Genomic DNA, 27,022 nt, shown 5'->3' with positions numbered 1-27,022 from the left:
GGAGCTGCAGGTGAGCGCCATGCTCCTGGTCCTCGCCCGCTTTCCCTGCCACGCGGTCGGCGGCCTCGAGGCCGGCGGGAACTACAACTCCCAGGATCCTTTGCGGGGCGGGAGGAAGGCGGGGAACGTACAAAGCGGCGCTGGAAGCTAGCGGCAGCGAGACCGCGCTTGGGGTCTAGCGGTTCGGCGTCGTCCCCGCGGCCTGAGGCGTCATCTGCGTGGGCGCTCACGCAGGGCGGGTCGGGCGGCGCAGGGCGAGAGGGAAGTCGTGGCGGCGGCGTCGGGAACAGCAGCAGCAGCGACTGGAGCGTGGTGCTGACGGGCCGTGGGAGAAATGGGAGACCCAGGGCCGGAGGTGAGTGGTGGCGGCCCGGGCCTTGGCTCGGCCGAGCCCGACCCCGAATGGTTTGTCTTACAGGCCGAGGGCTTCAGCCGGGCCGCGGCCTGCGGCGATTGCCGGGGCCTCCAGGCCTGCTGCCCGTCTGCGTGGAGCCCTCAACAATGGCGGTCCGGCCGCCCCCAGCCCCCGGCCGCCCTAGCTGTGGCAGCCGCAGCCCCGAGGGTGAGAGACGGTTAGAGGCAGGCTGTCCTTGCTTTACAAGCCTGCGTCCCGGTTCCTGGAGCTTTAGAGCCTGCATCCCTCCCTGCACCTGGAGAAGGCGGGGAGGGGAATTGTGGCAGCCCGCTTGGGAGGGCTAGCTCTCTGCAGCTCCCAAGACGCCTTAGCAAAACCCGCCTCCATGCAGTTCTGTGAGCCGGGTTTGTGCGTGATCGCGCAGCTCCCTCTGGGGCTTTTGTCTTAACTCGTTTCTTTTTGGGGGGAAAATTTTTTTTTCTTCCTACTAGTGTGTGACTGAATAGATAAGCGTGTTTTGGCTTTTGTTTATAGATAATAGAATCTGCCCCACCAGCTGGGCCTGAGGCATCTGAGTCAACAACGGATGAAAATGAAGATGACATTCAGTTTGTTAGTGTAAGTAGAGGCTGACAGTCGCGGTTTTCTGGACTGAAAGAGTATGGTAAGCCATTGTGTGACTAAATCCATCACTCAACAGATAGTCATGGATGTCGAATAGCTGCCACACAATGGTGAGTAGGACATTTACCTGACAAGATGCCTGGATACTTCCCTGAAGGGATACCGGAACAATTACAGTCGGCTTCACAAAGTGGATGGCCTAAAGAATTGTTATGCACGCAGTGGCCCCTCCCAGATCTTCACTTAAATCTGACCGTTTTGTACTTGGGACGGAAGTCTGGTCTCTTAAGACTGCTTTTTTGGGCCGGGCGTTGGTGGTGCACACCTTTAATCCCAGCACTCGGGAGGCAGAGGCAGGCGGATCTCTGTGAGTTCGAGACCAGCCTGGACTACCAAGGGAGTTCCAAGACAGTCTCCAAAGCCACAAAGAAACCCTGTCTTGAAAAAAAAAAAAAGACTGCTTTTTGGTTTTTTGTTTTGAAATGAGACTTGAGTGAATTCCAAATGTAGATACACAGGGCTAGTTAATGTCAAGGAGATAGGAAAGGCCTATAAAGAGCCCAGCATCAGCCAGGCAGTGGTGGTGGTACACTCCTTTAATCCCAGCACTCTGGAGGCAGAGGCAGGCAAATCTATGTGAGTTCGAGGTCAGCCTGGTCTACAAAGCTACACAGAGAAACCCTGTCTCGAAAAAAAAAAAAAGAAATATTGAGCCCAGCATCTCAGTGTGATGTATTTTCTAAGATAGCTTGAGGATGCCCCTAACTTCTGAGGTCATCTTGTTACAGCACAGTACAATTGCAGGTCACAATGAAGAGTCCTGCATCACCTGCAGCAATGCTCTGTTTTTCTAAGTTTATTCCTTTGGGAACAGTAGTTTTCCAGCATTAAATGTGAGCAGGCAGATTCCTGGGCCCACTCCAGATCTGTTGAATCAGGAATTCAGGGCAGAGCCTAGGTATTGTCATTTTGGAACACAACTTGGGACATTTGGATCTCTCAACACTTCATAAAGTGATGATTAAGGGGAAGACTATGGCTTTGGGTAGTTTTCACCTATAGTGGTTAAGTTCGTATGTTGGCTCTTCCTAAAATAGTAGCTAGCCAGCGACTATTCCTGCTCTTGCAGCCTTTACAGCTCTCCTGAAATGGTGTAGTTAGCTACAGCCTGTTATAAAAGCTGTATAGTTCTTTATTGTTCACCTGATATGTATATGGAAGCTCTGGCTAACTACAAAGCAGTGATCCATAAAGAACATCCTACCCAACATTGAGCCATTGTGGCAATCCATTGTGTATGATGTTTTAGTGGGGTTGTTTTGAGAGAAGTCCTCATAAGATTATTTTCTTGGCAGTTTTTCCATCATACATTGCACTCTGTCCTTTTCATTTTCAATTTGAGGATCTGGACTGAGGTTTGTGGATACATTGTGTTTTGTTCCTTTTTTCCTAGTAGACTGAAGTATTTTGGAGAAAGGAGAATGTTGGTAATGAATATGCTACCCCTCCAGCATGAATGTGCTATGAGAAAGATTTTTATGACAGGTATTTCAGATTGTACTTGAATTACAGTGTAATTGTGAGCAGAATATTTACCTTGATGTTTCATGCAAGAGTAAAAGGAGTAACTCTTCAATATAAAATATGGCCTTTTGAGAAATTGATAGAATATGTAAAGAGTAAGGTTGCAAAAGTGAATTGTAGTGGGGCATGATGGCGCATGCCTTTATTCCCAGCCCTCAGGGAGGCAGAGGCAGATGGATCTTGAGTTTGAGGACACCTGGTCTACAAAGTGAGTTCTGGGATAGCCAGGGCTACACAGAGAAACACTGTTAGGGGGGGCGGGGAGGGGAAGTAAATGTTTTATATCTTGTGAAATAAAATATCATTATAGCTTGTAACTAGTTAATTCAAGTGTTTGTTGATAGGATTTTTTTCTTTTGGTTTTTCGAGACAGGGTTTCTCTGTATTGTTTTAGAGGCTGTCCTGGAACTCGCTCTGTAGACCAGGCTGTCCTCGAACTCACAGAGATCCACCTGCCTCTGCCTTCCGAGTTCTGGAACTAAAGGCGTGCACCACCAACACCCGGTTGTTGATAGGAATTTCAAAAGTAGTACTTAAGTTTTATTTTAAATGTGCAAAGGTACTTCTGTCTTTGCATCAAGAATAAAGTTTGTATAATGTATAGATCTTTGCCTGAGCATATAAGTGCTATCATTTAAATAATGATTAGTGATAGTTTCATTTTAAGATACATTTAGAATCTTGCACTGGGGAGGTCATCGTGGAAGGAGCCTGAATTGGAGTATGGTCTGAGCCACTTACTTAGGAAGTTCTAGACTTGCTGTGTGCTGCATGGTGAAAGATGAAAGTCTCCAGAAACAGAATCTTGTGCTCTTTGTAACACAATTCTATTTTTTGGTAGGTCTTATCTAGTAAAGATGAAAACCAGGTTTCTGTCTGAGTGTTTCAGTACAAACTACATTGTAATATAACTTGTTGATTTATTTGGTTTTGATTATCAGCTTATTTATTTATGTTTTTTGAGACAGAGTTTCTCTGTGTAGTTTTGGAGCCTATCCTGGCACTGGCTCTGTAGAGGTGGCTAACCTTGAACTCACAGAGATCGTGCTGGGACTAAAGGCATGTGCCACCACCACCCAGCTAGCTTGTAATTTATAACAAAATTAATGTATGACAAAGTTGCGCAGGAGTGAGCTACCATTGGACAGGAGACTCTCTGTGTCTCATGAATGTAGACTAAGTCATAAAAGTGTGCTGAAAGTAGTAATGTAGACCTGGAGATGCAAAAATGAATCCTTTTGTTTAACTTTTCTTGAAATATTCAGGGAAGTACATCTTTCATAGGTGCCCTTGAATGATATTTGCAAAGGTAATAAATCTAACATCTTTTAAAAATGTATTTTATGTGTATGACTGTTTTGCCTGTATATATGTATAGCAGCACTTGCATGCCTGGTGCCCACAGAGATCAGAAGAGATCTCCTGAGAACTAAAGTTGTGGATGGTTATAAGCCACCGTGTGGTTGCTGGGACCCAGATGTGAACCACCGCATGGGTGCTGGGAATGCAGTCTGGGTTTTCTGCAAGAGCAACAAGTGCTCTTAAGTGCTGAGCCATCTCTCCAGTCCTTCCAACGCAATACAATTTTATAAGTGGTGTTTGCACTGGTAAGTTTTTATTGTCAACTTGATATAACTAGTCACATGGGAAGAAGGAGCCTGAGTTGGGGAATTGCCTAGATTGGACTGGCCTGTGGGCCTGACTATGGGGCATTCTCTTGATGTTTGAAGGGAGGCCCAACCTACTCTGAGTAGTATATGTCTAGGCAGGTGGTTATTTGCTGGATATAAAAGCTAGCTGTGCATGGGGGGTGGTGAGACATACTTTCTCAGTTCCTGCTTTGAAGTTCCTGCCTGACTTCCCTCAGAACTGGGCTGTGACCTGGAAGTATAAGATGAACTAAACCCTTTCCTCCCCGAGTTGATTTTTGTTAGGACAGGGTCTAAATCAAGAAAGAGAATAACACTGATAAGAACTTTTTGTTTCTGCCTGTCAATTAATTGCATTTTCTGTTTAGAAATCTGGTCCTTTATTCAATTTGTAATTCATGTTTTCTTTTGAAATGGGACATCCTTTATAATTTTTTTACTTCCAGAAAAATTTGACTGAAGTAACTGCTAACAGGATTGTTCACAGTGCTACTTTAGGAATAAAGGCATACAAACTGCTGGGAACCTATCATAATCTTCATAACATGACAGTTTTGAAGAGATTCAGAATCTAAAAACATAATTTTATAAACCTGAGCACCGAGATTGAACATTAATACATCTTTCTACAGCAGAAAGGAAGGATACATGCAGGAAACATTATTTAAAAATGATATATTTAAAACTGTGTGTATGTAATGTCTGCCTTGGGTGTAGTTGCAGAGACCTCCTGGAGCTGGAGTTACAGGTGTTATTGAGTCGCCACATGATTGGAAACTGAACTTGGGTCCCCTGGAAGAGCAGTATGAACTTAACCACTGAGCCATCTTTCTAGTTGACCAGAAGCATCAACTAGAAACTAGGTTTCTTAGACTACCTATAAATCATTAAGCAAAGCAGTATGAAAGCTTAGAATGCAAAGTTGTATGTTCTTGATGTTAGATCTGTATATTTGAGTGAAATATGTCCTATCCTTGAATGTCAGTGTTTTAGTGCAGAAATGAGATAGAAGAAAATGGCCCTAATAGAAAATTCTTTTATTAAAAAAAAAAAAAAAAGACAAGACACAAGGAGTCCAGGGAAATGGCTTAATGAGTAAAAGCACTTGACTTGAATTCTATCCTTGGAACCCCCATTACAAATAATAAATTAAATAAATAAATGAATGTGATGGCAATCAAACATCTGTAATCCCAAATTTACAGCCATCTAGAGTTGAGGAACCTGTACAACAGCTGAAACAAGAGGGACCCTGTCCCAGCAGAGTGGAAGGTGAGAACTTTGGAAGGTGTCCTCTGATGTGCTCATGCCAATAGTGGCATGTGTCTGTATTCATATATGCACACATGCCATACACGTACACAGACAACACACACATACAGAAAAGGCATAAGAAATTATGGTTTATTAGTTTGCTATAGGTAGTGGTTGGTTAATTTTATTGATTTTATGGGTGGATGGGTGTGGATGGGAGGGTATATGTGGGTGGGTGGTAGTAGGGATTGACTTTAGGACCTTCTGCTTGCTGGTTAAGTGCTATGTCCCCAGAAATTTGAATATTTATTTATTTACTTATTTGGTTTTTCGAGACAGGGTTTCTCTATTGTTTTGGAGGCTGTCCTGGAACTCACTCTGTAGACCAGGCTGGCCTCGAACTCACAGAGATCCGCCAGCCTCTGCCTCCTGAGTGCTGGGATTAAAGGCGTGTTCCACCAACGCCCGGCGATATTTGAATATTTAAAATGGCATTATGAATAGAAAAAGAAAAGGCATAAAAATGAAAGAACATAATTATGTGTAATTTTGGAGAAAGGTGCTTTTATATTTAGTTTTTAAGGTGGGAGAGAGAAAGGTGGGCCATATACACATCTTGAGTGAGGGGTTGTATATGAAACAAAAAGTAGGCAGTTGGAAACCATCTGAAAGTTTTAAATAGGCAGGACTGCAGAAATAAGATGTGACCCTAACTTCTCTTTCTTTGAAGTAAAACAGTTGTGGATGATAGTTAATGTATTAACATCTCTTTCTAAATAGAAAAATTGGTGGTTTTCATTTTGACAGTTGTTATTTAATTAAGGAAATGCAAATAGTTTATTGAAATATATTTTAAAACTTAGAATATTCTCCTGTGTTCTGATATACTCTTCATGAGCCTCTGCTGCTAAATTGTAATGGCATTTCGAGTTGAATCCTTATTTTGTATTGGTACAAGAGGAGATAAAGACTGCTACTAATTGGTAGTGTGACTTGAGATAAAATACCTTATAATCGAAGGACCACATGCTTTTGTACTTAATGCAGGCATAGGCAATCATAAATATTGTAGGAAATAATCTTTTTTCGTATTTGTATTATGAACATCACTTCTTGGGGGATTAGTAACTTATTTGATTGGGCAACATAAAATATAATATAGGCAGTAGTGTTTTGTTTTGTTTTGTTTTGTTGGTTTTTTGAGACAGGTTTTTTCTGTATCGCTTTGGAACCTGTCCTGGAGCTCACTTTGTAGACCAGACTGACTTCAAATTCAATAGAGATCTACCTGCCTCTGCCTCCCAAGTGCTGGGATTAAAGGCATGTGCCACCAATGCCTGGCCTTTTGTTTTGTTTTTTACTAAATGAAGGAAGATGTTGACTTGGAAACTTAGGTAATAAGCAGCAGTTTTTAAAAATTTGATTTGTACCTTAAAGTATCTCTGAATTAATAGTGACCGCACACCAATTGTGTATGTGTCACTCAGTTTTATTATCTCTATAATAGGATGATTTCAGTAATTAGAATCTCTGTAAAGTAGTTAGGGAAATTGGATGGTATAATTTGGAAAGCTTAGCACAGAGCCTGGCATGGGGCTCAATAAATTTTATTGATTAGGAGTAGAATAACTGGAGCAATGAATGTTTTGATTCCTCAAATTCAGTATGGCAAACAGTTTTAAGTAAAGATAAGAAAGAAATTGGTCTCCGTGAGTGCCTGAAATCTAAGCACAGGGAAGATTGAGGGTAGCTATTGATATAAACAACACACGGAATTCCTGGTCAGCCTGGGCACTGTAGGGAGTGAGATCCTATCTCAAGATAAGCCAGAGTGTGATGGTACACACCATAATCACAACACTCAGGAGGCTGAGGCAGGAGGATTACTGCTAATTATTCTGTATCTGTAGTGAAAATTAGTTAAAAGTGTACTCTACTTATATATAAGATTTTTTCTTTGACATGCTTTTAATTACTTTTCCTTTCATTTTCTAATGTCTTCTGTATTAATTACTTTTCTCATTGCTGTGATCAAATACTTGACATGCAGCTTATACAGTGTAGGGTATATTTTGGCCCACAGTCCACATAATAGAGAAGAAAGCAGAAGCCAGGCGGTGGTGGCACACGCCTTTAGTTCCAGCACTTGGGAGGCAGAGGCAAGTGGATCTCTGTGAGTTCAAGACCAGCCTGGTCTACAGAGCGAGTTCCAGGATAGCCTCCAAAACAATACAGAGAAACCCTGTCTCGAAAAACCAAAAAAAAAAAAAGAAAGAGAAATAGAGAAGCTGTTGGTATGTGTCCACAGGCAGGGAGCAGAAATTCTGCACCCTTTTACCAGCCACAGGATGCTGCTGCTCAGAGTAGGGGTGGGTCTTGGCAGTTCTGTCAAGAAAGAGTCAAAATTAATCATCACATTCTTTTCCCTGTTGCATTCTATTGCTTGTAAGTCAGTAATTATTTGTTGCATGAGTAAACTTCCCCCCTCTTATATTTTCATTTGTCCTGGTTATTTTTCATTTTTTGTCTTAATTACCACAAAGTATATGAAATTACCTTTTCTAGTTCAGCAACAGTTGCATATCAGTGAAATGATTTAGTAGCAAACTTGTGGTAGTCTTGCTTTATCTATCTGTTCTTATTTTTGGCCATCCAATATATTTTCAGATACAGTTTTAAGAATTATTAATTTTTTTTTATGTTTGAGCCAGCATTTTGCTTAGGCTTGTTTTGGAGACTTAATAACCCTCTTGCCTCTGCCTCCTGAATGCTGGGATTTTAGATGGATATTATTACACCTGACTTAAGTGTTTTCATTTCCCCTAGTACCAAGAGTTGAACTCCAGGGCCCTGTGCGTGTTAAGCTTTCCACCACCAGTCCCTTGCAAGCTATTCTTTAGTTCTGGCCTTGAACTTGTAGCCATTGTTCTGTATTACAAGCCTGTGCTGTACATGCCCAGCTTATTTTTGTTTTCTTTAATGTTCAGCTGACCTGTACTTGCCTCTATCCTAACTATCCTGCCTCTTCATGCAGGGGTTATAGGTGTGTACCAGACTAACTTCCCTTTTTCATTACTCAGTTTATGGAAATTCTGCCTATGCCTCTGTATTTCTGGATATCTGGAGACTTTCTTGATTGGCTATTTCTTTGTACAGTATTAAGTTCTTAAAAGCCAGGCCTGATGGCACACAACCATAATGCCTGTGATCCCTGTACTTGGGAGGCTGAGGAGGACTGTGATTTGAGGCCAGAATGGACTATGTAAAAAAGTTCCAGGCCAGCCCAGGCTACATAAACCCTCTATCAGAAACAAATAAACCAGAAAGTGGAATATAATAATACATTTTAACAAGTTCCTAAATAAACATTGCTTGAAGAATCCAAGCAATGGTGATAATATGAATGGTAAAAGCAGATACATTTTCATCTTCAAAGTAGAACATATATAACGGAATGTTTGGTCAGTGTCAATACCAAGGGTAGGCTTTAGTCTTAAAGTAGATGACACAGCTCTAATGACATATGATTTGTGCTATTTTCCTCTTTTTTTCTGCTTCTTGGACTTTCATCTTAATAGCTTGAGCAAAAAATCCCAGTTCCTTTATTACATTTCATGATCATAAAGTTTTGCTCACTGGATAGTAATTTGTGGTTTATTAAAACCTAAGAGAAAAACAGATGACGATCGAGAAGAAAAGAATCTTGAACTAGACAATCTTATCTTCTATTTACAACAAGCAGCTTTCTTCATTCTAGGAACTCTTTAATATCGATTGTGTTTTACTCCTTTTCCCCTTCCCCTTGTTATTCCAGTGTATTAGATTTTATACACCTATATTACAGGTCTGCATGTCCAGTTGGCCAAGCACCTTTGTTTGTGCATATCTGCAATGCTGGCATTAGTATATTTCCAGTCACTTGATCTTTGATTCCATGATTTTGGTTTTTGTTTGTTTGGTTTTGGTTCTTTGGGATAAGATCTGAATTTTCTCATCTATTTTTTTTCCCATTGTACCCAGATTATCTTAGGTATATTTCAGTCTTTTTACCATCACCAATATTAGTTGTATTTTATTTGTCAGTAATTATTAGTTATCTTGCTTTCCCAGTTTTTATATTCTTCTGTAGTATTCCTATATTAATGTTATTCCTAGTAATGTTATTTATTAATTCCTTTTGCATATAGAACTGATATTTGGGCTTTAAGTCTGATAAGAGTAGGAAGAAGATTGGAGAAGAATCTGGGTTTAATGTTTTACTGTCTTAAGTTTGGGGAAATGAAGTTAAGTCATTGGTCAAAGATCTCCATGTTTTGTGCTATGTACTCTGGTATATAAACCTGGGTATCTTAATAAACTATTGATACTCATTCTAGTTCTGAAATGTGCTGGGCCAAAGTACCTGTGTCGCCAGGGGTTTAGGCTGCAAATTTTAGGTGTTTTTAATTTTCTTTTTAAAGATACTGTCTCACTTTATAGGTCTGGGTGGTCTGGAACTTGCTGTGCAATAGCCTAACTGTTCTTAAATTCGTAGTTCTCCTGCCTCAGCTTTTAAACTGCTTAGCACTGTAGACATGTACCATCATGCCTGGCTCAGTCACTTTAAATAAAAAAATGTACTCTGAATACTTTACTTTTGTTTGTTGTGTGTGTGTGTGTGTGTGCGTGCGTGTGTGTGTGTGTGTGTGTGTGTGTGTGTGTTTTCCTGCTACTTGTATGCCTTCCTTGTCAGATCCAATCCCACCAAATAACATTGTGTAAAATGCTGGTTTGGTTTAAATGATGTTCATGATATGAATTTCCTCAATTCCTTTTATAGGAAGGACCGTTAAGACCTGTTCTTGAGTATATTGATCTGGTCAGCAGTGATGATGAAGAGCCTAGTACCTCTCATAGTGATGTAAGTACATTACATTTGATTCAAACCTTTTCACTTGTGTCAGTTAAGAGTGTTTTTGTTTTGTTTTGTTTTGTTTTCTGACGAGTGAGGAAAGCAATAATGGCCGTCTTTAAGAGCATCAGTGCTCTAGAAAAATGTTCATTTCTTAGGATGGGCCAGCATCGGTAGTTAAAGGAGTCTTTTGCTTCTATCAGCTCTTCCTTAAATTTACAGGAAACTTAACACTGGAGAGTAGTAACTGATAAAGGAAAATATAATTAAAAACCACAAGCTTTTTGCTTACCCCCACCTCCCTCCTTTCTGACACTTACATAACTGAATTCTTTACTTTTTGAGCTATGTAGCCACAGAAAACTTATCTTGGAGAAAGGATGTGTGCAGATCCTTTAGGAAATGGAATGTGAGACTTAGAGCTGATAAATGATCCAGTCTTCCTTCCTTTTACCCTTCTCTTTCCCATTCTTAGGACTGGTACATGTGACTTGCTACTTTTAGGGTTGACCTTTTAAACCAGTGTCTTACTCTGGCAGTTTAATTGCTTGAACACATCATGGCAATGTTGACTTCCATTTGTTACTGACTTAGCCCAAATTTCAGTTAATGAGTTTTTCTTGATGGATTAAAGAATTCCTGGCTCTTGCTTGCTTATGGTGGCCAGGACCTTCTTGTTATATGATATAGGGACTTGAGACTTGGATCTGTGATCAGAATTGGTCAGTTTGAGATTTCTCTCACTTGGTTTTAGCCTTAGTATTGTGTTACTTTATTTTGTTTTTCAATTCAAATGAGAGTAAATCCTACCTCACAGGGTTGTTGTGAGGATGAAAGAAGTAACAAATACGTAAGTTCCTTGAAACTACAAACTGTAAAGCAGAAATATACATCTGAAAGGCTATTCATGGGGAGTTAATAACAGTTCTTAAGGAGATTTAAAATGACTCCATTTGAGGGAATTTTAAATGTTTGTTTCTTTTTCCGTTTCAGTAAGACTTTGTTCAAATTTTCTTTGCCATCATTATCTTGTACTAGCTCTGCCTTTTATATATTGAACAGACTTTTTTTTTCTTTTATTAGTTTTTATTATAAGAGGCCTTACCACAGCATCTTATCTTAACCTGGGATCAAGCAGCAGAGTAGAATAGTACTATGGACTGGAATTTTGTTGCTTGTGTGGTGTGTGTGCATGTTTGCATGGATGTGTGCGGGTGCGAGTGTACATGTGTTTATGCATGTGAAGGCCAGAGGTAAACATGGGGCTCTTCTTCAGTTGCTTTCTTTTCTACCTTCCTATTTCACTTTACTTTTGACGAGCTCTCGTTGAACCAGGAGCTCACTGACTGAGCAGGTTGTATGGCCAGTGAGTTTGGAATTTGCCTGTATCCATCTCCCCAAAGCTAGAATTACAGATGTCCAATTGTGTGCCTCACTTTTATGTGGGTACTGGGGATCTAAACTCAGGTCCTCAGTGTTTGTGTGACAAGCACTTTACATACTGAACCATCTTTCCAACTCCAAAATGATTTTATTTATAATCCTGTTTTTTTTTTATGTTCAGCATTAATGCTTGTAGTTTGTATGGGGTTGAGGGTAATAAATCCTGTGCATTTGGCTTCTGTTATCTTTTGCCGACCTATAGTGGATTGTTTCTGTCATGCTTATTTATAGTAATATAAAATTTGAATTCTACTTACTGGACATGCATCTCTGCACTTGAAAGTTAACATATTAAAAGCATATTTTTTTTCTTCCTTGGTTTTCTTGTTCATGTGGATAACCCAGAGAATGCCTGAATCTAAGGTGCCACCCTCTGAGAATCATCGCCCAGAAATGTGCTCTAGCTGCAGTGTTCCTCTTCCCATTGGAGACAGCAGCTCCTCCTCTGGGAGTTGTGCCAACAGTCCACAAAGAATAGTTTCTCAACCTTCTTCTGTTGAGAACCAATTGGAGAACCAGAAAAATGATCAAAATAATTCAGATATTAATATCTCTGAAACAGAGACACCTAAATCACAAAATTACCAGACAATGCCTTCATCATCACTTCTGGTCCCCCAAGAGTCTTTGGCTTTTTCTGAGGTCAAACAAGATTTACCTATCACGATGTCTTCAACTTCACAGAATGGACAGGATGCCATCCTATATCTCCAGACGCAAGTGGCTGAGATGTCCCGAGTCATACGTGATCTGCAGTCCAGGAGTTGTTTTAGATTTCATCATTCTAGGCCAAGTGAGAACTCATCAGTTCCTTGGGATATCTCCACCTCTAAGGAGGACAGTTTATCCACAGTTGAAGAAGAGGGTGATTGCAAATCTCCATCAGCTGATGACAAAGGGCAGCCAACTGACCCCATGCAATCTAGTTTCACGGGTCTTTTGAAGAGAATGGAACAAAGAGGTGTTATAAAGAGGGTGACTTTACAGTCTGAAGCTGAAACATGTGAGGGGAAGCCTGATTGGATGACCTCTAAAAAGCGTTTGGTTCCTCCATTGCATCCACTTTTGAGAATTGCCACCACTGAAGTTTTTAAAGACCCTGCTGATTGTCATCCTTCTTCCTTCATGGGACACAGGGTATATCCTGTGGCCAAGGACACATCTCCTTTTCAGCCAAATCCACCAGCTGAGGGACCCATTATAGATGTGTTAGAGCATAGCAAAAGAGGGAACACGACATCTCCGTTAGACTCTACCTCAAAAGAAATGGAGGTCATGGGTTGTAGGTTCTACCATGCTGCTTCCATTGCAGCCCGAGCTGCCAGCTATATGGCCTATATGACTCAGTATCAGCGTAAACTTTGGGAAGACATGGAAGATCTGGTTCATGATCCGGAGTTTGATCGTGGAAAAGCAAGGTGTATAATATCTGATGGCATGGATGCAGGACTTTGGCAGCTTTGTACCACCAGGGACATAATGGACTCTGTGGTCAGAGTTATGGCCATGGCAGTAGACTATAGAAGACAGGCCTGGCTTCGACTCACATCTCTGACTAAGAAAACCCAGGAGAAGATCTTACACTTACCCTTTGATGGTACATCGCTTTTTGGACAAGATGTGAATGCTATTGTTGCAGAAGACAATAGTATTAAAGAAAATGAATATAAAGATCACAATAAATACTATACTCAGCATCGATACTTTTATAGTCATGATCAGAAAGCACATTATCACAACAGAGGGTACTCCAAAGGGGATTGGTACAAACCCCGGAATCACCCTTATAGATACAGAAAAAAGGGAGAGTCTCCAGAGCGACATGGGTATAAAAATTGATACTGTGGATGTTTAGCAGATTAGCCTTCCACAATCCTGTTATGCCTGTTCTTCCCCAGGTTGGGGGTCATCTCAAAAAAAAATGAGTGCATGTCTGGAATAATCACAGCTGATGTTTGAGTTCTAGACTTTTGGAATGAAGTATATAATAAAAAGACTTAAGCTTTATTGGCCAAATGGAGACTTTGCTCTAAGGAGTATTGGACAGAGGTTTACCCATTATTTTTGTTCCAAAATAAGTCCAGAGAAGGGTACTCAGGAATCTGAATCTTCTGGAGTTAAAAGAAAATATGTAGATTCTTGCCTCAGGAAAATCTTGTTGGTAACTGAGGACTAGCTTTGGATCTGGAAACAATTTGCTACTAGATCAGTGTTTACTAAAACTGAAGTATAAATCCTTCATTTTTAGGTCATCAATGCTTCTGGAACTTCAGGCTTCAGCTCGATGGGTCATCAAAAAGTGGTAGATCTGTTACAGTTAAGATGATCAGCTCATCCTAGTTCATACCTTTATCAAGCTCTGTGAGACTTGAGAATTAGCCATGAAGCTGTATGTCTGCTGGAATTCATTAAAATTGTTGCCAAATCCAGTTTACTTATAACTGGGATGATTAAATGTCACAGGTCTACTTTTGGACTCAAAGTGGAAAAACTATTTTCCTATCTGTAACATCACTGTAGAAAAGTTAAACTATCTTCATCCTGACTATGATGGCTACCACACCATCACTAATCATAACACTGCATGTGAGATAGCTTTTGTTGCCATCAGTCCTAGTAGTCTTTGACTTAACCAAGCTCTCATGTCAACCACCCATGAGACTCAGGCATAAAAGTCTCTCTAATGTAGGCCTTTCAGTAAGATGGCCTTCTAAGCACTTGACTCTTTTGAGCTTGATAGTGCATTACATCCTCAGTACAATAGACAAAGGTATCATCATGGCCCTGGAAATACAGAATATTATCCTATCATCCAGGCATGCAAATCTGAACTCTTAAGAGCAAGAATTCCAAACATGCCTGACAATCTGGTCTCTCTTGAAGTAAAGAGGGATGTAATTAGTCTAGACTTCGTTGAGAAATCCTTGAGATGTAAAGTGTGACTGGGTGTTTTCAAGATAAACAGCTGTTTTTGGATATCTAGATGATAATTTATTGAATTCTTGAAAGGCTGGAATCAAGACTTTGGTGACATGGTCTTGGTTAACTAGGTTAATTTGTCGTGTAATCCAACTGGACTAACTCCTGTGAGAGATGATTTACATTTTGCTCCCAATACTAACTCTGTACCTTTCTGGAGCTGGCAGCAGATACCTCAGTTGTGTTCGTGTTCCACAGTGTCATCTCTTTAATCTCAAGGCAATGGCTGTATAATATATCAGCACCTATGTCCTTGTCTTTACTGCATGACTTTTAAAGTAGAAAACGTGTCAAGTTTGAGGAGGTCTGAACACTTCGCCTAATGTAACTTGGCAGCCAAAAAATAATTTTTTCACAAATGTAATTACGTAACTTTGGTTGTTCAAACATCTGCTTTTTCTTCATTTTTAATCTGCTTGATCAAAATGTTTTAGGTATACTATTAGTGGAATATAGCACTGTCTTAAGGGTTTATGTAGCTTCTGCTTCTTACCATGATTCTTGCATCATAGTGGTTGACATTTTCTGTGATGCTTACCTTTTTGTAATTCATTAGACAACTCATTCCTTCTCTCATACCCATAGTCAGCATTCTGCTTAATCTGCATTTCTTTCTCTTGTTTTCGAGACAGGGTCTTACTGCATAGACCTAGCTGACCTGGAACTTTGCTTGCCTCTGCCTCCGGAGTGCTGGAAATAAAGGCATGTGCCACCAGGTCTGACTGCTGCTTCTCATTTGTGCCATGTAGATTGAAGGCACAGATTTCCCAACTTGGAAGAAGTTACTTTGTCAGATAATTTTAGGGTACTATATTGGTCCTATTTGTTTTCTTTGTAGACTAAACTTGAAATAGTTATCAAGATCATTTAGCATATTTAACCAAATTGTATGTAGGGTTAATACTTACCTTATTTTTCTATTGTTAACAAAATTTTACTTTGACTTCCTTGGGTTCATACCAGGGCTCTCTAAAGTATAACTCAAATGAACTGCAGAAAAACAGACTTTTGTAGGTTATAATGAATGCTATAAAGAGGTAGCCCATACTGGTAGTAGTATAGTTTCTTCTGAGAAAGCAGTAGCTACCCAGACTTCACAGGGGAAAGGGTGCACGTGGCTTTGTGCAGTGTTTCTGATTAGTTTCAGGCTACTTCAGATTGTTCCTTCTTTTCCATCTTGCCCCGAATTAGATGCTACATATCACATACGATTTATGAGATACTCCTGTTCAAAAATGAAGCAAAAGTGAATAATTCTTGGAGATGTGTTCTTTGAAACTGTTTTGGTACTCCCCCTTAATTTATTTGTACACATCCCTGTTTAAATTATAGTAGACAGCAGCAAAAAAGCACATGAAATTTAGCACTTTAATAATTTTTGCATTATTATATTCTCTTAAGTATCTTTAGGATAGCCCTACTCTCATCCTAGATGTTTATGGTATTCATTAATGAAGTAAAAGTAACATTGCTTGACCATTAATTGATATGTCCAAGGAACTCCAAAGAATTCAATTTTCCTGAAAGTGAAAATTACCAGGAAGTCACCAAATTGGTGACCAAACAGACAACCTAATAGGAGTGTTTGGCAGTCAAGTTATTTGTGGACAGAGTATGGTAAGGTGGGAACACTTAGCTATAGCTACTTGACTCAGAAAGAACTATTCCAGTAACCTTCACCTGTTTTATCTTTTTTTTTTTTTTTTAACTCTGGCATACTTGAATGATGATGGTGGCGTTTTAAAAGTAAAAGTTGGTACTTGGTCTAGTGAGACAACCCCAGTAGACAGTCCAGTAGAATATAGCCTTTAGATTGTGTCTGCCATGTGCAGAGCCTGCAACAGAATTTCCTATTAGGTTGACTTCTGAGTGAGAGTATCACTAGCTTTTCTAGACACCTTAGAATACTTAAAAGTTTAATGATTTGGTTTTCTCAAAAGGGATGTGTTTAGTGACCCTTTCCTTCAAAATGTCGTTTCTTGACTAGACATAAGATGCATTTAAAGACAATATGATTTTTTTTGTAGTTACTATGTATAGAGAAATACTATTTCCATTTATTGTTATATAAAGTGCCTTTTTCAATTTTACTCTTATGTTTTAAGATCTAACCTTTCATGTGGTATTTATGTGAGTTCTGTACAGTGATTTACTTAATTATCTTTATTATCTGTACAATTGCACTATTTAAATGTACTTCTGAATGCTAATTTGTTTTCTTTATAATACTGTTACCAATTTCAGAAGGGTATAGAATAAATCTCCCTCTTTATTTAGTTAATGTCACAGAAGTTCTTTTTTAAGTTTTAGTGATTGGTTCTGTCTCTAGACATAAAAGTAGCCCTTTTCTTTGCATGTTCTAGAATTTCTGATTGAGTCTTTTGTCTTACATCTAACCTTGTTCATAGCCATAGTAAAACAACTTATATTTGCTTAATGGATGTGTTTACCGGAATAGAAGAAGCAAGGACATTTTAAACAGTAAAGTTGATGGCACTACATATTTATATATATATAGTAGTCTGCGGCAGCTTTCTTGTCAGTACAACTATTTTTGTTGTTTTCCTTTTTAATCTGGCAGCTTCTTTATCAGTATAATTGCATTTATTTACTTAGCCTTCAAAATGCCACTTTGAGGGCAGCATATATTCTTTCAGGCTACTTTACTACATTATACCTAAGTGACCTGATTGATAATATCCTTAAGGGCCTGATACATCCAGGATCTATACCTCTCAGGTATTGTAAGAAGGAGGTTGAAAAGATGAAGTCCAGAATTCCCTATCACTGAAGAATTGGATACTGATAAAGATGAACAGAAAGGTTAGCAACACAGTCATCATTCTTGAAGGTAGTTAATTGGGATTCTGCTGAAGGCTTGAAATTATGGGTTAGATCTTTTTAGAAGTAGAAGATTGCAATAACAAAATAACTTGTTTTCTTCAGTGTGAGGCATACTTTGCCCCAGTTTTGCACTGTCTAGTTACCCTGTTTTTGAAACTTATCCTTATGTACTTATTGTTGGTGGTTAGACCAATGACTGATTGTCACTGTGGATACATCTTATGTATGCATGTCATTCGGTTGGTCAGATTGATTCTGTATGGTTTTTAGTGGACATACAAACTAGTCAGTTCTTTTCACTTAAATTTAAAGAAGGAACTTATCAGTAAGTGAATGTTGATTATTGCTGTATTGAATGCAAATCTTTTTTTCATATTTAACAAGTTTTATATACCATTAAAATCTATGGAGTTTCTCCTCTTGGATGATTGATGAGAATGGTGTTTTATTAAATTCTTTTTCTCTTCTTAGTGGAGTCCCATTTTTGTACTCCTGTGTCATTATTTATTTGACTTTATTATAATGCACTTTTGTAATGCTTGAGGTTTTACTACTGGAGTTTGTGTTCACTTTCTGTAGGATGTGGAGGTGGTCACGGTTCAGTTGTGTCTTGAGAGGGGGCTTTCAGGTAGCTGCTCAAGCTGCCCCAAACAAGATTCTCCAGCCTTCACCTCCTGAGGGCATGGACTTCAGGGGTATGGCACCATGCTGGGCTTTTAGTCATGTCATCTTGGTGAGGATTTTTGGTACCCTCTCCTTTTCCCAAAATCTTTTTCCAAAAGGAAATCTGATTTTCCCTTAATCTCTTTGATGTTGGTATTTTTAATTCTACCATTGTATACTTGCCAGAAGTGTGTGTGTGTGTGTGTGTGTGTGTGTGTGTGTGTGTGTGTGTGTGTGTGTGGTGAATATGTGTGTATATAGCACTTGGAGGCCAGAGGTTGATGGCAGGTGACTTCCTTATTTAGTTTTTGTGTTTTTCTATTTTCTTTCTTTGAGACAGGATCTTTTATTTAACCATGAGTTCACAGGGCTGGCTAGATTGACTAGCCCATGACATCCAGGATTCTCCACCCTACCCCCTTCTCATACTGGATTATAGGTGCATTGCCACTGTGCTCAGCATTTCACATGGGTACTTGTGTCCTCATTCTTATGTGGCAAGCACTTTGTCAAGGGAGCCATTTCCCCACCTCTTCCTTGCTTGCTTGCTCAAGTTCCCCCCCATAATTCCCCCAACACTTCCCTTCCCTCTCTCTTTTTCCTCCCCAGCCACCCCCCAATTCTACTTCATGTTCTTAAGTGCTGGAATTACAAAGTGTGAACTCTTCGTCCTACTAGCCAAGATGTTGATGTTAATTTGTATATTTAAATGCCATTTAATTTGTATGCTTAATAGTTATAAGCATTTGTGATAAGACTGTATTTAGTTTTTTTTTTCTAAAATCCTTAAAAAATACAGGGATGAGAATATAGTTCAGTAGGAACAGTATTTGTCTAATGTGCAGGATGCCCTGGGCTCAAACCCCAGTACTGCATAAACCAGTAATGGTATGTCTTCAAACCCAGCATTTAGGGTGTAGGGCCAGGAGGATCAGAAGTTCAAGATCATCTTAGCTATACATTGAGTTCATGGCCCTCATGGACTGCATGAGACCCTGTCTCAAAAAGAAAAACATAGTCTGGTAACCCAGTCTTAGAAGTGCTTCTTGACTATTGAACTTTCATTTTTTTTAATGTCTCTTGTTTAATGGCATTTTCTTAGTTCAGATGTATTTATATATGTGTATGTGTATTTTTGTTGCTGCTGTTGGTTTTGTCTTTTGATACAGTGTCTCTGTAGTTTGGGTTGGCTCTGACTTCAAGATAATTTCACCTCACTTTCCCAAGTCCTGGGAGTACAGGAGTGAGCCATTGTGCATTCTTCACAGATGCATTCTGTATATATTATTAATGTTTATTATCATAAAATTAATTTATAGTATATTTCTGATATGTTTAAAGTTAACCAGCTTTTTTTTTTAAAGGGCTTTACTAGTTTTATTGAGGGAACTGTTGTGGATGGTTGGATTTTTTTGAGGTCAGAGTTCTCAGGTTTCTCATAGAACTTTGAAGACCTTAGATTTTGTTTTTGAGTACTAAACTGTGTTTAGTATTTCTTGACTCTTCTCTTTGGTATAAGTGAAAATAAATCTATATTTTGTGATCATTTTTAAAAATTCAACTTTGACAGTAAATGACTCAAGTATTAGAGGTTCTGTTAGTTCTGGTACAAGGCTAACTTTTCATGTGCTTCTTCCCCATGAACTATATGCTATGCCTTTTGTTTTCTTTCCTTATCTGTGACATCACAGCATTCACTTTGAAGGGACACAGTTAGAACTCCCCCTTGTGTCTGTGATGGCTGATTCACTTCTTTGTTTTATAATGCAGTGTGTGTGTAACTTACTGTGCTTGTGGAGCCTTTTTATCTTTCAGTGAGTTAGGCAACACTGACCTGAATAATGATGGAATGAAATTACCCCCAGTCTTTAAGACACAGAGTGTGTTGTTATTTGGTGTGTGTGTGTGTATGTGTGTGTATGTGTGTGTGTGTGTGTGGTGGGGGGTGTTTTTATATAGGGTTTCATTGTATAGCCCAAGGTGACTTAGGACTTGCAGTCCTCCTGCATCAACTGGAAAGATCCTAAGCATTGTTTGGAAAAACATTTCATTGTTAGCTAGATATGGTGGCCCATACCTTACCTGTGTTATGGAGGCAGAGGCAGGCAGAACCCTATATCAGTTCTAAGCCAGCCTGGTTTATATGGCCAGTCCCAGGCCAACCAAGGCAACATAGTGAAACCCTATATCAAGAAAAAATAAATCAACAATAACAAAACCTTATTTCTTTGTGGCTGTTTAACTGTTTGGAATACAGTCCATTCTGTATTAAGTAAGGTATATTTAATATGTAAATAGCCTCATTCAGATTCTTAGCACAGAATTGTGTGTGTATTTATATTTCTTTAATGACCTGTAATTGCTCTGTGTATTGTGAATGGTTAGACCACCTTGATCTTGATTACAAGATTTAATTCTCAGCTTCCTGTTTGGGAAGAAAGGCAAGGACAGAATGTGTATCCTGTATGTACTCCCTTCATCTCTTTGTGCAGAAGTGTCATTAAGTAACTTGTTCAAGTGGTGTGGCTTCACTTTGATGCAGAACTCCCTGAGGTCACCTGCTGCCATGTCTTTTACAGACAAATCTGTATACATGCACTCTTGTTAGTACTTGGTACTAATTTCTAGTTATTTCACTTTTCAGATGAGCAACAATCTTCACTTCTCCATTGAGGTTCTGGTCTAAGGTTATTCTTACAGTGCTCACAGCCTCTGTTCCCACACTTAACTCATAATCCATTCACTTGCAACACTGATTGTTTTAGTCATAATTCTTATTGCTTGCTTTTTTGTACCATTTTTGTTTAATGAAACAAAGGTGAAATGGTGCAGAGAATTTGATTTTTAAAACACTAAAGGCTTTGACTTCAATGTTAGCAAGTCACTTATTATCTCAGCCTCAGTTTCCCTACTTTAGGTCCTGAGTATGGTGGCACATGCCTTTACATGCCAGCACTGGGAGGGAGAGACAGGGTAGTCTACATAGTGAGTTCCAGGACAACCAGGGCTCCATAGACCCTGACTCCAAATAATAAATAACTGGAAATATTTTGAAAAACACTAAAGCCTGATACAGATTTAATTTTATAACTAATTTTGGTGTTCCGCATTCTTAGATTTCCTGTGAATGGGATAATATTTGGGTATAAATGAATGAATACTTTTTAAAATTTCATATATGAATACCATCTTGATCCTATTCAACCCCCCCCCCCACTCCCTCCTACTTTCCTGGGCCTCCCTAAACAAATCTCTCTCCCAACTTAATGACTCTTTTTAAAAATCCCACTGCCTTCATTTAGTGCTGCCCATATGTGTACAAGAGTATGGGGTCATCCACTGGTACATGGGCAGCCCTTCAGTCACACCTCAGTATCTATTGTCTGCAGGCAAGGCTCTAGAAAGGTACGGGTATACTGAAGGCTGGTAATGGAGTGCATTCTCACTCCATGGGACTGCGCCTCAAAATCCAAGAGTCAGGTGCTCTTTTGAATGCCAATACACTGTAGTAACTACTTTATTCACAGGAGTGCCTGTGAAACGTTGGAGTGAAACAGGGCCACTAGAGGTCAGAAAAGCCATTCCACCAACTGGCTTAGCTGAGCTTTGGAGGATGTTGGTGTAGTTGGTCTGTCGGAGAAGCAACCATTCATTTAGGGGGAAGAAGTTGAGAATGCCATGAAGTATGTCTGGCTTCAGAATTGTAAGAGCAACCTTTAGGGGAACAGAAATGAAGGAAATTAAACTGCAGAAAGGGTAAGTTATGCATGAAGTTGTGTTAGTTCCTGTGACTCAAAGTGTATTGCTTGTGTGGCCATTTCCTGAAGGTTATGGAAGTATTCCAGAAACTATTTTATACTGTGTCTGCTATGCACATCTACATTTTTTGTTTTTCAAGAGTGTTTCTCTGTGTAGCTTTGGAGCCTATCCTGGAACTTGTTCTGTAGATCAGGCTGACCTCGAACTCCTGAGTGCTGAGATTAAAGGCGTCCACCACCACTGCCTGGCCATCTAAAATGATTTAAGCCCAAGAAAGACCTCAGTATTGCATTTCTTTCCTGTGAAGCTTAAACAGTGAGTGGGAACTTAGGCTTGTGGAGAGCACTGAAGACACAGAATGTGGTATCCTTCCTGGCTGAAGCTGCATAGGGTCCTGAGCCAGTACCTTCTTCAGAGCAGCTAAATGTGTTGACTTACGAACTGTTTCCGGGTAGAGTTGGAGACAATAAACATTTGTAAGAATGTTGTAGTTGGCACCTACTGGTGTTTTGTGCTTGTGGTAATTCTAGCAGCCCCCAAACACTTTTATCAACCTGTTTTTTTCTTCTCTTTTCTCTTTTCATTTTATTTTTCTGATACAGGATCTCGTGTAGTCCGGACTGACTTTGAACTCACTGTATAGCTGAGAATGACCTAGAATTTTGATCCTCCTGCCTCCACTTCTTGAGTGCTAGGGTAACAGACATGAGCAACCATGGTTGGTTTGTGCTGTGCTGAGGCTCAAGCCCAGGGCTTGTTCAATGGTAGGCAAGCACCTTATAGTTCCATCCCAAGTCCTCTTTCCACATTCTAGCCCAGGCTAACATCAGATCTGCAGTGGTCTGCTTCAGCACCCTGACTGTGGGAATTACTGGCATGGGTCACTGTGCCTAGTCCTGCTTACTTTTCCTTTCCCCTCTCTTCTCCCTGGCTTTCCTTCCTCCCTTTCCTCCTTTTCCTCTGTCAGAGGCATCACAGTGGCACTCAGGGTTTAAAAGTAACTCTCCTTTACCACAATTTCACGTAGTCAAAGATAGTTAGAAATCCTCTTAAATCCCAAAGTTGTATAAACTCCTGTGAGCATGCACATTGTGTTTCCTGTGCTAAGAGGGTCTATCGTTAGAAAAAAATATAGAAAGATATTAACAGTTTACTCAAAAGATATGACAGGTAGAATCTTAATGGGTTTGGTGGTACCAGCTTTCTTGATGGTATAAAGTACAGAATGGGGTATATCTGCATGTTTGTTTTTGACTTTGTTTATATAAAGCAGATATTCTGTGCACTTTGTATTTGTGAACAATAAACTGGAATGGGAAGGAAATGGCTTTGTAAAAAGGGTTTCTTGGTTTCAAAATTATTGCTGGGGGTGATGAATGAATATATATTGTACTTGCATTGTGTTTATCTCCTGTTTTATCTGTATTTGGATATAAAATTATTGAGAAAACTTGCTGCCTTCAAAATGTTTTTTGGGGATGATGCTTGAATCCTAAATTGGGCAGAAGGGGCTTCTGGTACCCAGAACTTTGGGATTACAAATTGCAAACCAACCTTGGAGCTTTAGAATGATGGTGACAAAGGCTTTAAATTTGGTAATGTGTTTGTTTCAGGAATTCTTCCCAACCAGATGTGGTAGTCAGATGGTTTATGTATAATGGTTTTGCAGTTAGTCTCTCCTTTCAGCTTTTTGAACTCAGGGCCCCCTATACAGAAGGTGATGAAACTAAGTACAGAAAATGGGTCATTTTCTGTGCACCCCTTCTACTATTCAATCTCCTATAGCCAACACATTTTTATTTCACTTATAGTGGCTTTGTCCAAAGCCAGAAAGTGCCTCTGATGAGTCAGATCGGAAAATGGTTGTTGAGAGCACTTCTTGAGGCGATGCTTTTATAGGGTGCATTTCTCATGTTCTATTACCCCGAGAAGTGGGTAGTTATTCTATTTTACAGAATTAAATAATTACAGAATTACCTCAACTGGAACATGGCTGTAGTTCATTCATGTTTTAGTTAAATTCTGTAGGATGTACAAAATTTAATACTGCTATTAAGATCATCTTTTTAGAGATAAGCAATGATTTAAGAATTTAAGTATTTTTTTATTATTTAAAAAGCTACTTTCATAAAGTCCCATGGTTTCCAACATTGTTTCTAGGACTTGTCAAAGCAGACTTCTTTAACCTTATAGTTTCATTGCATTAATGTTGGCAAATATTTCTGAACAACTGATTTAGCTAGTGACAACAAATGGGCTCATCTTTTGGTGAAAGTGGTATGAGAAGTGAATTGAGAGAATTTCTGGGCTGGGTATGATGGTGTACTCCCCACACCCCAAAATAGCCAATCAAGGTAACTCATACCTGTAATCCTATTATTTGGGAAGCTGAGGCAGGAGGATTGTCTGGTATAAATTTGAGACTAGCCTGGACCACACAAAATGAGACTGTCTCCAAAATACAGGAGGTGGGATGCTGGAAAAAAAACTCTAGGTAATGTTTTAGATATAACCATGCTGGCCTCAACTGGGCTCCCACCTTCCCACTACTGAGAAAGATTACCAGCACATCTCTACCATACCTGACAAAGTTCTTAATAAAACATATTCATGTTATAATCCTAGCCTTCAAGAGGCCAGGCATGGTGGATTGCCATGACTTTGAGGGTAGTCTGGGCTATGTTGCAAGACCTTGTATCTAAAAGGAAAAACAAAACAGGTTTTAGATGTACTGTTCTCAGCACTCAGTGTAGGACAGCACTTAATTACTAAGGGAGAGTTGGCAAGCTTGTGGCATTTAGCTTGCTAAACAATATATTTTCAGAATTGAGAATACAGTGTTCTGAGAAGCAGGCATTTGTAAATGAATTTTAAAGGAAAGTTCACCTGTTAGTATTTATGTAGGCATTCATTGGTGATAGTCTGGTAGAAACTTAACTGCTAATAAGAATTTCCTTGGGGATGTAATCAGCTTCCTTTTAAACACATTTGTGAAGTGATCTACCTTTATAATTGAACAAGCTTTTATAATTGGGCAAGCCTTCTGTTGCAGACAGAGGAAAGTGGGCTCTAACTTAGATAAGGAATTATTTTTAAAATTTAGCTTTTACTTTGGTTATGTGTACCTTTAATGCTTAAAATACAAAGTTAGTGCATGTGCTTTGGATGTTTTCAAAAAGCTCATGTGAGCTGGGCATGGTTTCAGGGTTGCCATCCCTCCACTTGGGAAGCTTAAAGAGGTTGTCACTGGAGCCTAAGAGTTGGGAAACATAGGGGGAAACACATATTAGAAAAGCACATATATAAGTAAACACAAAAAATACTAACTGGTTTAACCAAATAGTCTTTTGCTTTAAAATGGTAGTGGTACTTGGTCTCAAAGCTGTGAAAATACCTTCCCAACAGTAGTCACTAAACCTGCCAGTAGTCACTTATCTTAATTCTTAGTTTATGAGGCACCTACTGTACTGTCTGGCTGGTATCCATGAATGGTCTTAAACTTCTCATCACTTCTCAAGCAGCTCAGACTACAGGCATGTTCACCACTACACCTAGACTCAATTAATATGCTTCTGTTGGTCTTGGGGAAATTGTAATCCAATAATTTTTTTCTCTAGGTATTTCCAAGTAACAAAAGATTAAAAGCCCTAACACAGTCTGTCTTCATCTACGCTTGGCCATCAATAGGTTTGTTAACAATTTCATTGCATGTCCTCATTGTAGGGAAATTAGAAAATAGGTATGAAAGGAAGAGACAGACATGACGGCTATAGACATTTTGATTTATGATTTTCTAGATTTGCTATATGGTATTATTTTCACACATGTGTATGTGTGATAGAAAAGAAAGATATTAAGATGTAGATTTAGCATCACTTTATTGATTAGTAGGATTTTGTGTTATACTGTGTATCATATACAGAGGTTAGTCCAATGTGACCTTGGTGAGTACTGCAAGATGTGCAGTCCTGGAGATGCTATAGCTACTAATACTCCAAACAAAACTTAAAATCTATCATTCTTCTGTGGATTCAGTTAGTTTAATGTAACCTTGGTAAGTTACACACCTGAAAACCTGATCTTTTAGAAAGGATCTAAGAATATAAATGATAATTCAAGCAAAAGCCAATTGTAAATCCAGCCTGAGTGTATGGGAAATTCTAGAATTTTATTCTGTGACTTCATATTAAATCACAACAGCATTTTGGCGTTCGTGAGTCCTGAGAATTGTGAACCCCTTTAAGGAAACATGTAAAAAATTCCATCTGTCCTGAAATTTGTTCACTTGAAAGTAGTTGGACTCTTGTTAACTACTTTCTCATTGTTGTAATGTAGTTGACAGATCCCCTTCAGGAAGGAAATGATTATCTGGCTCACAGTTTGAGTGCATAGTCCATTATGGCAGGAACAGGAAACTGCCATTGCATCTTCAGTAGGAACACCCTTGTAGACATTCTCAGGGGCGAGTTTCTATGGTGATTCTAACTCATTCAAGTTGACAGTGAAGATTAAACGGCCACAGTTACTAACAAGGTGGTGGAAGTTTTTCTTTCTCTGGAGTCTGATAATCTAATTGGTATGTAGGTTCTTTGATTCCTTAGATTACCTGCTATGTTGCTGTGTAGAGTGGGTGTTTCCTGTGATCTCTGAGCAAACTTTCTAACCACTGTTTTTCAGGGCCAGTGTGTTCTCCTGTAACCCTTGACCACTATAAACCAGCGAGGTCTAGTGGCCATTCCTCACTTTGTACCTCTAGCAGTGGAATGTGTCATTCTTGAGAGAGTGGTAACATCATTCATGTCTGGCTCTAATTAGCAGCTTGCCATATTCTGTTTTGTGATCTGGTTGGACAAGTGCTTTACCTGAGCTATGCCTTTAGCTTTAGCTAGCTCTTCTGACCCTCAGACAGAAGATTTGTGACAAATACTACTAATAGTACCATTGTAACTAATAAGCCTGCCTCATATTATTTATCTT

The 27,022-nt window shown here is 39.4% G+C and overlaps 1 protein-coding gene across 3 annotated transcripts in view; it reads left to right on the top strand.

The window, feature by feature from the left end:
* Nucleotides 1-220: 220 nt before the first annotated feature.
* Nucleotides 221-27,022, top strand: part of Znf451 (zinc finger protein 451) — a 72,378-nt gene continuing 45,576 nt past the window's right edge. For 2 of the 3 annotated variants that reach the window (XM_040729623.1, XM_005075418.4), the window contains exons 1-3: nt 221-355; nt 890-973; nt 10,286-10,366. In XM_040729623.1, the coding sequence (XP_040585557.1) occupies nt 335-355; nt 890-973; nt 10,286-10,366 (186 nt within the window). In that variant the 5' untranslated portion in view covers nt 221-334. Of the gene's footprint in view, nt 356-889; nt 974-10,285; nt 10,367-12,145; nt 23,496-27,022 lie in introns of those variants that run through there. The other variant, XM_005075420.4, reaches the window with a different exon arrangement.

This window comes from Mesocricetus auratus, unplaced genomic scaffold, assembly GCF_017639785.1.
Source record: "Mesocricetus auratus isolate SY011 unplaced genomic scaffold, BCM_Maur_2.0 Super-Scaffold_100021, whole genome shotgun sequence".
Lineage (NCBI taxonomy): Eukaryota > Metazoa > Chordata > Mammalia > Rodentia > Cricetidae > Mesocricetus > Mesocricetus auratus.
The sequence above is the reverse complement of the archived record's forward strand: the minus strand, read 5'-3'. Positions and strand labels throughout refer to the sequence as shown.